Genomic DNA, 13,614 nt, shown 5'->3' on the forward strand with positions numbered 1-13,614 from the left:
TTTTTGTCAGCTAATTGTTCTTAAGATCTTCTCCCTTCTGGTAAATTCTGTAATCAAGCTTTTTGTTAATTGATGTAATTGCTTTGATGACCGGAGGACTGAATCACTGCAGGCCCCTTCAGCACTCTCTCATCCTCCTCTGCAGTTACTGATCTTCCACTGTGATTGACAGAGCAGCATTATGGCTTTTTTTTTTAAGTTGTACTATGTGTGTGTGTTTCTGTATGTGTATGTGCTCCATGCAGTGATGCAAAGTGTGGTAAAATCCAGTGCCAGGGTGGAGCCAACCGCCCAGTGATCGGAACAAATGCCGTTTCCATTGAAACTAACATCCCTCTGCAAGAAGGAGGACGTATTCTGTGTCGAGGAACACATGTTTACCTGGGCGATGACATGCCTGACCCTGGACTGGTGCTGGCTGGCACAAAGTGTGGAGACAACATGGTGAGTGATCAGTAATGTAAAGGCCTTCAATTCAACCGTTAAAACTTTATTTATATTCAAGATTTAATGTAATGAATCGAGTACTGCTCACCATTATACCCCAGTATCTACAGCAGAATTTTATAATATTGTTCTTTTCTTTTTTTTCATTAACTACAGTATCGGTTAGCTTGTTGTTTGTTGTCCTATAAAAACAGGATGCAGTTTAATTCATATTCTCTAGAGATGCTAAAAGGCTCGCAAGTGCATGAACCTGAAGTTGCATTCCCTTGAGGAGTACCCGACCGTACAGCAAGGTTTTCACTTCCTATAGAAAATGGCCAATAAAGCTAACTGTGTGAATCCACTGAGCATTTTTGCACATCTTGCTTAGGGCTGAATAAGACTTTTTTTTTTGAGCTCTTGGTTTTATTAGGTGTGTCTCTCAACTTTTCTCTGTCTTTTTGTTCCTCTCCAAACTTCTCTCACCACATCACTGACATCAGTCCCTACTCCTGCCAAGTAGGAGGCTAATAGCTTTCGAGTGGATAACTTACCGACCTAACTGCCTCTTCAATCTACAACATTTGCTGATTTGATGATAATCGGTTGAGGGAGCACACACTGATCAGCCAGGACATTAAACCCACCTGCCTATTATTGAGTAGATCTGTTTCCATATTGCCAAAACAGCTTTGACCCATTGGGGCAGGGTCACAAATGCTGGGCTTGGCCCATGGTTTCTGGCACCAAGATGCTGGCAGCAAATGCTTTGAGTGACATGCTGGGACCACATGGACTCTTCATTGGACCCCAGAACGATGCCTTTTTCATGCCTTTTGATCCTCGAGTCATATCAGGTTTTGGGAGGGGTTTAAGGCCAGTATGCATGATCTGAAATTATTTTTATGGACATAGTAGGTGTTGGAGTTATCACTTGACTTGATTGGTGAAGCTCCTGCAAGTCAGAATAGGTCATTGAGCATTAAATCCTTGCAGATATTCTTGATGCCTGCTCGGGAGTTCTCAGGCATTTTTAGATGATTGCATTTACCAAATCCCCCCAGAGCTGTGGATTTGGACTTGTGAAAGTCATTTGTGATTGAAACTTGGCTAAACGTGTGAGGGCTGTGTCACAAAAGAAATTAACCAGGTTTCACACGGTTGTTCTTAACACAGGAGACATTTACTGTATTGCATAAGGTTACGTATAAAAAGTGTTTCAAATTGCTGTGTTTCTCTTACAAGCAGTGGAACTAAATAATAGGGTCTACAAGTGTGCTTTTTCGGTTGCCTCCGGGGATGTACCTTGGTGCCTTTGTACCTTCCCCATTGAGCTGTGTGTGCAAAATGGACGTCAGCCAGGTTAGTTTGTCTCCTGGCTACAGTCTCCCAAGTCATGACTTAGCGCCCTGGAAACTTTGATGACCTGGAGGTGGCTGTTTGTCATGTGCCTTTGTTCTCTAAAAAAAGGATTTGTATTTCCATGCCAATCAGGGTATTAAGTTAGCAGCTCACAGCCTGCACAGCAATACACAGCAAAATCACCAGTGTTAATTTAACACTGGTGATTTTGCTGTGTAGCAGTGAATAAGATGAGAGCTGCTTGCCTAATGCGGGCCTTATTTTCTACATAAAAGCAACCGTCTTTTTTACATTCTGATGTTTTTGTTTGATCTAAAGAATAGAAAGCTTATTGTGATTTTTGCCTCTTCAGCCCCGCACCGCATTGCAGCTACCTGAGCAGCATTCGGCACTTCCACCTGAGTGGGAAATTGCTTATTTCGCTGTAAATCTCCCACAGACGTCTCTTCAGATGTTAGCCTAATCATGACATTTATATGCAGCATGTGTAGTTTTAATTGATCATGTTAATTTCAACTTCAAGACCGTTTGATAAAAATTCACAGGGCAGCTGCACTCTTCTGTTTGAGTTAGCAGCAGGCATCAATGATGCTCCTTTATGATGTCCATAAATAAGATATTTTCCAGCTGTTCTGCAGAAGTATAAACCCTTCTTCTTATTCTTAGTATTTCTGTTCATCTTCATGGACTCTTGAATTCAGCACCTCCTGAAATATTTAATGGTGCTTTTCTCTTTATAGGTGTGCCTGAATCGGCAATGCCAGAATGTCAGCGTCTTTGGTGTGCATGAGTGCTCGGGAAAGTGCAGTGGACGTGGGGTGAGTGCAAGTACATATTAGCTCAAATTTTTGTGTTAAATTATACACTGTAGCCTTTGAAACAGTGTCAAAAGCCTGTGAGAACTCTGTATTTATCTATTCAGTTGCATTTGGAACAGCTACATATACCCCGTAATTGCAAACAACAGCAGAGCAACAATGTATTTACAATACAGCCTTGGACTTATGGCAGCTTCTCCTATTACGTACAATCAATCTTCATTGTTCCACCGAGGTTAAATCAATCACTTTTACAGCATCATTTAGGGGCTACTTAAATTGTTGTCCATCATCTTTTTTACTACACAAAGGGAGAAGAGCCAGTGCAGCACGTCAGGGTGTCCACCTGCACACAATAGTCCTTTTTTTGCAGCATAAAAGCAGCTCGCACTGCTCTAAAATGATCACCCTTTTCTCTTATTAATAATTCAGCAAAGGGTGCTTTTATGATTTATTTAGTTTGTTGTTTAGTTCTGTGAATCAAACATTCACCGCAGGCGAGATGAATTTACAGACACCAACTCAATTACGGCATCGTAAAGCGCCGAGATTTTGTGCAACAAGAAATCAAAGCTATGATTCTGAGATATTTTTTTTATCCTCTTATAATTTGCTAAATGTCTGTGAAACAAATTAGCTTGTAAATGGAAAATAACAGCAACAAACAAAATATTGTAGCCGCGTGTTGATTGGCTCAAAAATAATCACATTAAAAATGACTTTGTGGGGGAATTTGAGAAAATTATTTTCCCACTGTGCGAAGTAGAGCTGCATCTCCCCTCCTGCAGAAATATCTGCCAAGAATAATTTGCCTACCATTTTGTCAAACACCTCGCACAGTACGAGACCTGACTGGGAAAGCAGTAATGGTCTGAATTTACCTTAGGAGCTTGCCTGCAAGTCCTCTTGCTTTATCTCACAATGCATGCGCTGTATTGACGCTGGAATCTATTTTTTGTTACTTATTTAGCAGGTAAAAAAGCACTTTGGGGGCTTTTTTTCTGCACCTTTTAAACACAGATCAATGCCACGTTTTCTATAAATAATCGGATCAAAATGTGTGTCTGTGTGCACCAGAGTAGCTGATTGTGGTTTCATCTAATTACCATTTCAAGCACATAGATGTTCTTAGACTTTTAAAAGTAATTAATGGCTTTTACATGTATAGGAGATGTAATCCATTTCTCTATAGCTGCCCCACAGAGTTTTAAAGAATTTGATGCCTACTTAGATTTCGCACATCTTTCACACATCTGCTTCAGTTTTTATTCATGACGCATTATGGTAACATTTCCCTTCGCACAAATATAAATCTCGCTCAATCCATAACTCCCTCTCAACCCCCCAAGTGCCTCTTAACCCTATCAGTTGATGCAAAGGAGTGTCCATGGCCTGGAGGCAGGGAAGTCTCTGGACTGTACGTCTGTGCTATATTAATCCCCTACAGCTGCTCAGCTCTCTATTTGTCTCCTCTTCTATCCACCTGACAGCTGGACTGCATTATTTCACCAGGGAATCCTCCTGGATCAAACTTCTGCACTGGAAACTCGAGGCTTTAGGGGACAGTCTCTCCCTTCCACATGCTTTATCTATTATAAGTGTACACACACAAGCACAGTCAGTGCTCTGTTGGATTGCTTTATTTAATGGTTTATGACCAATTTAGTTTGCACCTTGTTATTTTGCTGTTAGATCTAAGGCCGTTTGATACTATTTGATGCCGGAGACAAAAGAAATAGTCAATATTGCATCTAATACACACTAAAAGTACCTTGTTTACAGGTTTGCAACAACAAGAAGAACTGCCACTGTGAAGCACACTGGGCACCGCCGTTTTGCGAGACAGCCGGCTTTGGTGGGAGCATTGACAGCGGGCCAATGAGAGCTGCAGGTAGTGTGGACAGTTTAAGTTCTATCGTCACTCATCTAGGCAGACAAACAACAACACTAACTCAGAAATAAGCAGGAACACAAAGCTCCTTATACGTCTCTTTCTTGCAGAGTCATTTCTGGATTAATGTGTGGTTTGGACTAAAGTGTAACTTTCCTAGTGCAACACAACTCCCTTTCCACCCTGTAATACATTATACTGTAAACAGTTTTTATTAAAAAAAGAAAAAGAAGGAATAGAGTGAGAAGCAGAAATGAGCAGAGAAATGTGAACTGTGTGAACTGCTGGCCATGGCCGAGCTGTAACGGTCTTTACGTTATGTCCTGTCATTGTTCCGTGCTGTAGATGTGCGTGTGTGTGTATTAATGTGCGTGTTGTCATATATGGCATCAGCTGACAGCGTGCTGATTACTGTGGCAATCCTGGTCACCCTGGTGAGTCTAATGGTAGCCACCGTAATCATCTTTCTGAAGAGGAAGACTCTGCTGCGCTTCCTCTTCACCAATAAGAAGAGCACCTTGGAGAAACTCAGGTAACATTTCCCTCTGAAAACCCGTAAGAAGAAGAAAATTTCATAAAAATTTGCATTTTTGTTTTCTTGCAAGTTTATTTATGGGAAACTTGTACACAAAATATACATAGTTGACAATTTTCGTAACTGCTTATATAATTCAGGGTCATGTGGGCAAGGAGTCTGTTCCATCTCAGGATTAAACCGATCTATTCACACTCACAGTCACACCTACAGCCAATAAGCAATCCCCAATTAACCTAATGTGCATATATTTGAACTTAGCCACCGATCTTTTCTGGACAGTTTACCCACCGTGCCACATATTTGTCACCAAACCTCAAACAAACACAGTCAGTGAAAGCTGGTGAACGTTATAAATCATTTCACTGCTGACAAGGCTGATATTTCCCTCAGGAGTTTTTAAAGCACCAGCAGAGCTAAAAGCAAATGAGTACCGGTTTTCAAACTTGAAACTGTGATTTTCTAAGTTGATCTGCTTCATCAGGGGTGTGATCGCACTGTTAGATACAAATACAGCAGTGGTAGCAGGAGTGTGGAAGTATAAATAGGCAGACAACTATCATTTTTCGCTCTTTTTTGTTGATATGGGTAATATTTCTGCACTGAGAAACAAGAAAAGGCTTCATTTCTAATGTGCTCTACCTTCCCTATATCATACCATAGCAGGAGGCATGTAGTGAAATATAAATATAAATGTCTAAATTAAAAAAACTGCTTACACTGTGCTCATAGATCCGTGGAAGCTACCAGGCCAACCAGCCCCATCAGAAGCGAGTCCATGTACAGACCCACACCGCAGCGCAAGCCTCCCCCCAAACCCTCCGGGGCTAACATTTTTAAGGTCAGTGTCTCCATAATGTGTCTGTCAGACAGCTTTCTTTATGCGTGTCGGCCTACACCGTGTCTTCATACAACCGTGAAATTCCTCTATATGAGCGTGTGCGCGCTCATTTCTGTCACAGGCAGTTTGGTTTCTTTTGTAATGATGACATTTTCTTAGAGCACTTCACTAACATGCAGTCAGGCCTCGGCGTAGAGCCGTAACGCTTCCATGCTCGTTGACAAAACAAGATGATGGCATGCCGGCTAATCGATTCGGCCTCACTCTATCTGTCACTCGAAGCAGTATTAATTACAGTGTCGTTGTTGAAAGGATGCGGAGAAACTTTAATTGAAAGATTACACTATCTATGAGAGATTGTAATGTTGTTATTTGAGCCTCTTTAATAGTTGTTTGTTTGTTTCGCTGTGAGAATGAAGCAGAGGTGATTGATTCATGCTGAGGAAGAAAATAGGCTTTGATTTGTTTGTTGGAAACGATAAGCACAGAAGGAGATTGCCTATCACTTGTGTTTGTGTGCCAGAATAAAGGCACTTGCATTTATTTATCGTGGGTGTGTGGATCTGGTTTGTGTTTGCACTCACCAGTATCTGCAAAAAATGTGCAAAAATTGTTATATTAAATATAATAACTGAGTGAGGTCGATCTGTCTGTCTGTTCTCGTTATTCTGATTACTTCAGCCAGTTGTCAGAAGTCCAGATGTCAGTCAGCTGTCTTTGAACACATCTGCATTTTCTCTTTATGTGAATGTGTGCTGTCCAGCAGCCAAATCCTTTATGGCCATTTTTGGTGTTATTGGGGTTTTTTTATTTTCGTTTTTTCTGGAGCGGAGGGTGAACAGCTGGTCAGGACATGTTGTCAGACTTTTACAATTTCACAACATCACATCTAATGATTTTGTTTTCCAGTTTTATGGCTGATTCTGACATCAGCTTTCTGACGCTAATGAGACTTTATGACTAAAGTTGGGTTTTACTTTTATGTTACCTCAGTTTCACCCTAATATCACAGGCTTCAGCTTTTAGAACCATTAGACAAAATTAGGCTGCACCTAATGACTTCATTGTGCAGATTGTGTGTTTGATTATTTTCATGTCTGAAAGGGTCTGAAAGGTTCAGAATATAGTGAAAATAACCGTCAAACCATCAGCTATTGGCCAGCAACAGATCAGTGCTTCAAACAGTCCTTTTGGAGCAGACTTTAAACAAATGGGTACGCAGCAGTGGCACACTGAACAACCTGTGTGGTATTTTAAGCTGAAACTTGAAAGACACCTTCTAGGGACATGTGAGACCTGAATTAACTGGCTAATAAGGGGTGTAATATGGGACCTTTAATTTAGGATCTGTGAAACCAACCGGGGCCAGACATCAATAACTGTTTTTTAAAGAGAGGCATGAGCCGAAAGGCCATAGGACACCATCTAATATAGTCTAGAGGGTAGTAAGATTTAATCCAAAGTGTGTGAGACATTTTGTAGTCTTTGTGTCACCTCAGAAATATATTTTGATGATGTTCTGTGTGCAGTGAGACTCGCTAATGAGTCCACGTGGATCCAGAATTAACATACAAACCTGACCCAGATACAGCATGTGGCAACCATTCCTAAATACTTTCAGTTGCTGCTTGAGCTTTTCAACATGTAATGTTTATCAAAAGGAGGCAGTTAAGCTGGTGCGAGGATCTGGATTCAGCCGAAGTGGCTCCTAGGTGAGGTCATTTCAGCGTGTCGTAGAAGTGGGAGGAAATGAGGTTACGTTTCTCGGCTGACCCGAGAACGTCGATGGATGGGTGGAAATGTCCTCACAGTTCAGAAGCTGCAGCTGAAATATTTGTGACATTTTGCTTAATAAGAGAAAATGAATCATCAAAATGCCTGTCTGCGGTTCACACATTCTAATTATTTTAGCACCAACAAGACTAAATTGCAGGGGTTTAGAAAATAATCTTGGTAAGAGAGAGTGGAAGGTAAAAGCCTGTCAGATGAGAATTTTCACATTTGCATATGTTATATTTAAAAAAGCAGGTAAAGTTTAATTTAGTTATAGTTTCTTTATCTGTCAAAGACTAAATATAAAAACTGTGATCTCATGAGAGAAAAGATGCCTTGTTCCAGATTTGGCCGCAGTCCCTGAACATAATGTATAAAATCAGTTTGATTTCTAAGTTTTAGTTTCAGGATCATTTTATTATGTATGCTACCTCACTACAATTTATGTATTACTGGAAATAACATGTGCGATCTCTTTTCAGCCATCTCTCCTGAGTGCAGAGCCTCTTCTCCCACCGCACAACTTCCACTCTCACAGCCTGCGCAGACTGCCCCTCTACCAGCCCCTCCACATCAGTCAGCCCATGCCGGTGTCTCTCAGTGTGGGGCAGCCCACCCTGCCTCTTCTGCCGGCACACTACAAAGTCCTGCCGACGGACGCGTCCGGCTCCCCGCCACCTAGGGTGCAACCTTTTCTCAGCCTGCCACGCCATCAGTCGTCGTACAGAGTGGACCAGGTTAGTATGAAAAAAAAAAAAAACGTTGATAAATGCTTTTATTTATTTAAACACTGACAGACCCTTTTTTCACAGCACAGCGTGACTCACACAGAAGTGTGTTTAATATCATCACTAACACTTCTGTTTACCTGCCACTTCATGGCATAATTGCTGTCGTGAAACAGGTTTAATGGACTTCCTTTGATCTCACAAGCTTTATCTTTGCCTTCGTCTTAAATTGTTACTGTAAAGTTTAAAATTGCAATTTATTTTTGTTGACCACAGCTTTAATGGACTGTACATTCTCAACAGCCCATTAAATTCAAGTTGTGTATATGTTCCTCTACATTACTCCAGACTATATTCTCAACCACGCCACACATTTCTACACTTATTTTCCACAATATCTAGGCCGCCATCAATTTTATTACATTTCAGTAAAGTGCCAAAGTAACCTGCCAAGACCTGAAGCCTCCCTGAAATAGGTCACGGTGAACATTCAGGTATTTTTTTTTGTTAAAGTTACATCCTCAGTCAATTGCAATGAATCCCTGGCATTTAAGGACACTGTGACAGCTTAGATTTGAGTCAGTTTGCAAAAAAAAGCAATCTTCCTCAGCAGATGAAGTTTGCTTAGCACTTATGGAATAGCAGATGCTCAAATTTCACGTTTTCTAAGCACTTTAAGCCCACCTCATCTGTAAAAGCTAAATCCTTTACCTTGGAAAAAAAGTCGCTGACTCGATCAGAAGTCCTTACGGTCCTTAATTTGAATATCCACAGTTCGATGATTACAGGGCAGACTCCATCTGCAGAGGAAGATTCATGTGGTGCGGCTGAAAGGTCCAGATATTGTGCTGAGATAAATGTGTGTGTGCTTGGAGATCAGAATCAGAAGCAGTGGTGTTATGAAATTGTTATGCATGATTTTGTTATGCATGATGATTTACTTTTTTTCTCTTTTGATTTCTTTGATACGTTTTATAGAAATGTAACTTCAACAATAAACAAAGCAGAATAGAGCTCGCTGTGGCAGATGAAAAGTGCATTTTAAGCCTCAGAACCTACTAAAAGTAACAGAAACCAATGGATTGTAGGGTAAGAATTAATATGAAAAGCTATGTACCCTTAAAAAATGCTCCACAGTAATGTAAAATATATGCAAATTGTAGCTAATGGCCTAAAACTTGAACAGCCACCTGTGTCGTCATTTTTAAAGGCTGTAGCTAAATGTTGGATAACAGAACCTGCTGGATTTCTGCACTGCAGTGGGTTCGCCTGCCCACATATCGACAACAAATTCAATCTGTCTCCCTCACGGTGACCCAGCTCCTGAGTAAGGTGCTGCTTTCTGCTGAGCCGGCAGAATCAGAGTCGGTGGAGATAGTAAATCCATCTGTCCGCTCTGGTGGTGGATCCAAATCCCGATTTGTTCCCGGAGTAGCACAGCGAGGAGAGCTGTGCTGGATGACGGCGCTTTGTGAGCCACAGCGGGGTGCAAGGGAAATTGGCAGATGTGTCTGTCTGTTTAAAATAGAAAAATAAGGAGGAAGACATTCGTTTTGCATCTGTTTCTCTGTTTGCGTTAGAACATAGTCCCAGATGTTAAAGCAGAGCACGGAGAAAGGTCCGGTTTGTATACCTCCGAGGATAACATGGTGGAAATTAAATGAGCACATGTGCTCAAGTTTTTTTGAGATTAGTAGACACAAATAGATTGTCTCAAGAATGGGATCAGGTTTTTAAAATGCAGCGATTTGCCAAACACTTTCAAATGCCTCCTTCTGCAGTTTTTATAATAGAGGCATATCCCCTGTAGGCTTCCTAAATCACTTTATTTCAAGTATTGTATTTGCTGTCCCAAAAACATACAATTATCCCACATAAGAGCAAAAAAACGAGAGAAAAGTTTTGTAGCAGAACTTTCATAAATTTCTGCCATAAATCACCTGATGATCATATACAATCAAAGGAGCTGCTACCTTTATTAGATCAACTTTATGTGGGGTAGTAGTTAAAACCATCAATATCTGTTACTGCCACTTATACATTGATGACTCTGTACTAACGGTTATATTTCAGTCATAATAATGCCTGACCATGCAAGAGATGCTTCTGCTTTTTTACATACATAAATTACTTTATACAATGTAAGTGTATTTTAAATATATATTAAAGCATTGGCTACTTTTGCATTAGTGAGCAGCAGAAACACCTGGCATCGCATCCACTTCTGGATGGTTTTGTGGTGTCCATGTTAAGCTTTGCAGCATATTACCCTTGATTGCAATGACTGCGTGCCAACTAAAGATGTACTTTAGCTGAAAGGCCACTGTTTGCTCTATAAATTGGCTGCTCACTGCCTGCCAAAACAGTGAAATCCCGCTACCTGCTAATATCTGTTAGCTCGTTTCATTGCAATGAAACAGATGGGCGAAGTAGAGATGGCACATGTGGGTCAGAAACAGAAGACAGAGTTCTGCTGACATTTAATAGCAGGCCAACAAGGACGAACAGGACATCAGTCCTTAAAAAGAAAGCGTTTAACAAGTTTATTGTAAGACTTGACACAAACCCCAACCTCCGCTCTCTGTGCCAGTATGTCTTATTTTAAACAGCGCCTTGTCTTGCAGTGTTTCTCTTTGTGCCGAGCGCAGTCCATTAATATCAAGGTGTTTCCAGGGCAGTAAATTTTATCCCACGTTTGTTGCGATGAAAACAAAACTGCATGGGACCCGTTTTTTTTTTTTTATCTAGTCTTGCTGAAGGAAAAATACAAATCAGATACCCGTAGAGTCCAATAAATATGAAACAGATCAGTTTTGTTGCACTGCACAAGCATACTGCAGCGTCACACTGGCGAGGAGTGAAAATCGTGCCTTTCCAAAATGTCATCTTTTAAGGAACCTAGAAAAATAGTTTTGTTTTTGGCAAGACGACCGCGCATTTTTCAGTTCCTCCGGTGGGTTTTGAAAGGTGCTTGTAGGCTCAGGGCTCATAGATCTTTCTCAAGCCACAGAGGACGGCGCAATCCTTCATTGTGAATTAAGACATGTGAACACCACCAAGTTTCCAGTTACAGTTTGAGGTTTTCTGCCAAGAGTGGTATTACAATGCACATGGGTCTTGGATTAATCTTGCATTACAGTGGATGCATCTGTCTATTTACATCTTAGTTTTTTCTGCTTGTCCCTGGAAAACAGCCTGATTTTCTTCCCTTAAAGAGTTGGTCTTCACTTAAACTTAATTCATGTAGAAGCTTGGCAGTAGTGGAACGACGCTCACAGGAAAGGACACAGTGGGTGATACACAATATTCACACAGATATCTCAAATTGGATCACATAAAAATCCCACTGTATACACGTTATTACCACAAACACTACATAATTAAGGAAATTCGATTAAATTCAATGTTTTTTATACAGCCCCAAATCACAACAAAAGTCGCCTAAAGGCACTTTATATTGTAAGGTAGACCCTACAATAATACATACAGAGAAAAACCCAACAAACATATGACCCCCTATGAGCAAGCACTACTGCTTGCTCAAAGTGCTTTGGCCACAAAGGAGCTCTATGCAGTCCTGTGAAAATTTAAGAATACTATTACCGCTTCCACGAGAATTAAGCCGGTAAGTAGAAGCCAGGTGGTGCTATTCAAATGCACTTCATTATGCACAGAAGTGGTAATCCCAGCAAATTCACTCCAAGTTCAGACCGTCCAAAGCTCAGAAAAACACAAGAGCTGCATCTCAGACTCTACAGACCTCAGTTAGGATGTTAAAGTTCATGAGAGTATAATTAGTAAAAGACTGAACAAGTACAGTTTGTTTGGAAGGGCTGCCAAGACAAAGCCTTGCATCTGAACAAACAACAAGACTGCAGCAACAATGTCCTTTGGATAGACCACCAGACCAAACAGGCGATGTTTGGCCATGATAACTCGCCCCACGTTAGGCAAAAACCAAACACAGCATTAATTTGGGCTTGTTTTTCAGCCATGTGACCTTCCAGTCACTGAGTCAACCATGAATTCTTCTGTATACCAAAGTACCGCGGACTCAAATACGAGGCTATCTGTCTGTCGGCTTAAGCTTGGCCAGGTCATAAAACAGGAAAATAATTCCAAGTACGGCAGCAGAATGCCGAAAAGGAAAAAGTTAAAGTGCTGCAGTGATCAGCACTTTAACTGTGATCTAACTGTGATTTAACAGTGATCACACAGATACATTCACTTCATTCTTGCTAAAGGTGGTTCTATAAGCTTTTGAGCCAAAGGGTGTGTTTTTCACAGGGCTGCATGATGTCCTATGAAGACTTCCTTTTTCACATGACTGTCTTTAACAACATGCAGTAAATGAAAAGAGCTCTTCTTGTTCTAACTGCTTCTTGCAGACATGACTCTTGTTGTGGCCGAGCAGATGTCAGCAAAGCTGTTGTAAAGCTTTTATTTTGGACTGCTGGTTGGAAAAGACTGGCAAGAAAAATTGTTAGGAGGATTTTATTTATTTTCTGACATTTTATGGACCAGCTTCATTTCTGGTTTTATCCAGAAATTAAACCGCAGATTATTCTGCCAAAAAATGAAAACATTTGGTATTTGCTGCTGTAATATTAGTTTCTCCTTGCTTATTTCAACCTGCAGCAACACACTAACATACACTCCATGGACAAAGTGCAGGGTGAGTAAGAATAGACACACGATTTTTGGAGCTTGCCTGCATAGATTTACATCCATTCAATCATCAACACTAGACAAGGTAAGGTCTGACTCATATCTCCATTTAAGGTGGATGGGGTTGAGGTCAGGGACTGATACACAAGCTAGTCAGTTCTCACACACAAAACTATTCAACTCATTTTTATGAATCGTGTGTTCCCCTCAATCATGCCATAAATTTTGTGGGGTTTTTCTATTATATAAACATTCACTGGATATTTTATTAGGTTGATCTTGCTAGTACCAGGTTAAACCCCCTTTGGCCTTCACAACTACCCTTGTGGTAGCAAGTTTACTGGAGCAGCTTTTCTATTCAAGGCCATTTGTCAGGTTCATGAAACCAGTTTAAACTGGTTTGAGCTTTGTGACTTGCTGGAAGCAGCCATCAAATGATGCTACTCTGTTGTCATAGAGGGATGAACATGGTCAGCAACAATACTCAGGTAGGCTGCGCTGTTAAAGCAAAGCTCAGCCACAGCACACCACCACCAGCGGCAGCCTGAATTTTTGATACAGGGTAAGATGCA

The 13,614-nt window shown here is 40.9% G+C and overlaps 1 protein-coding gene across 3 annotated transcripts in view; it reads left to right on the forward strand.

Moving 5' to 3' along the window:
- adam12b (ADAM metallopeptidase domain 12b) overlaps nucleotides 1–13,614 on the forward strand; it is a 99,514-nt gene that overhangs the window by 80,229 nt on the left and 5,671 nt on the right. For 2 of the 3 annotated variants that reach the window (XM_082557350.1, XM_082557352.1), the window contains exons 16-21: nucleotides 246–444; nucleotides 2,529–2,606; nucleotides 4,389–4,497; nucleotides 4,843–5,029; nucleotides 5,765–5,873; nucleotides 8,129–8,383. In XM_082557350.1, coding sequence (XP_082413476.1) covers nucleotides 246–444; nucleotides 2,529–2,606; nucleotides 4,389–4,497; nucleotides 4,843–5,029; nucleotides 5,765–5,873; nucleotides 8,129–8,383 — 937 coding nt within the window. The remainder of the gene's footprint in view (nucleotides 1–245; nucleotides 445–2,528; nucleotides 2,607–4,388; nucleotides 4,498–4,842; nucleotides 5,030–5,764; nucleotides 5,874–8,128; nucleotides 8,384–13,614) is intronic. The other variant, XM_082557351.1, reaches the window with a different exon arrangement.

The sequence above is a fragment of the Aulonocara stuartgranti genome, assembly GCF_965226115.1.
Source record: "Aulonocara stuartgranti genome assembly, chromosome: 13".
Classification (NCBI taxonomy): domain Eukaryota; kingdom Metazoa; phylum Chordata; class Actinopteri; order Cichliformes; family Cichlidae; genus Aulonocara; species Aulonocara stuartgranti.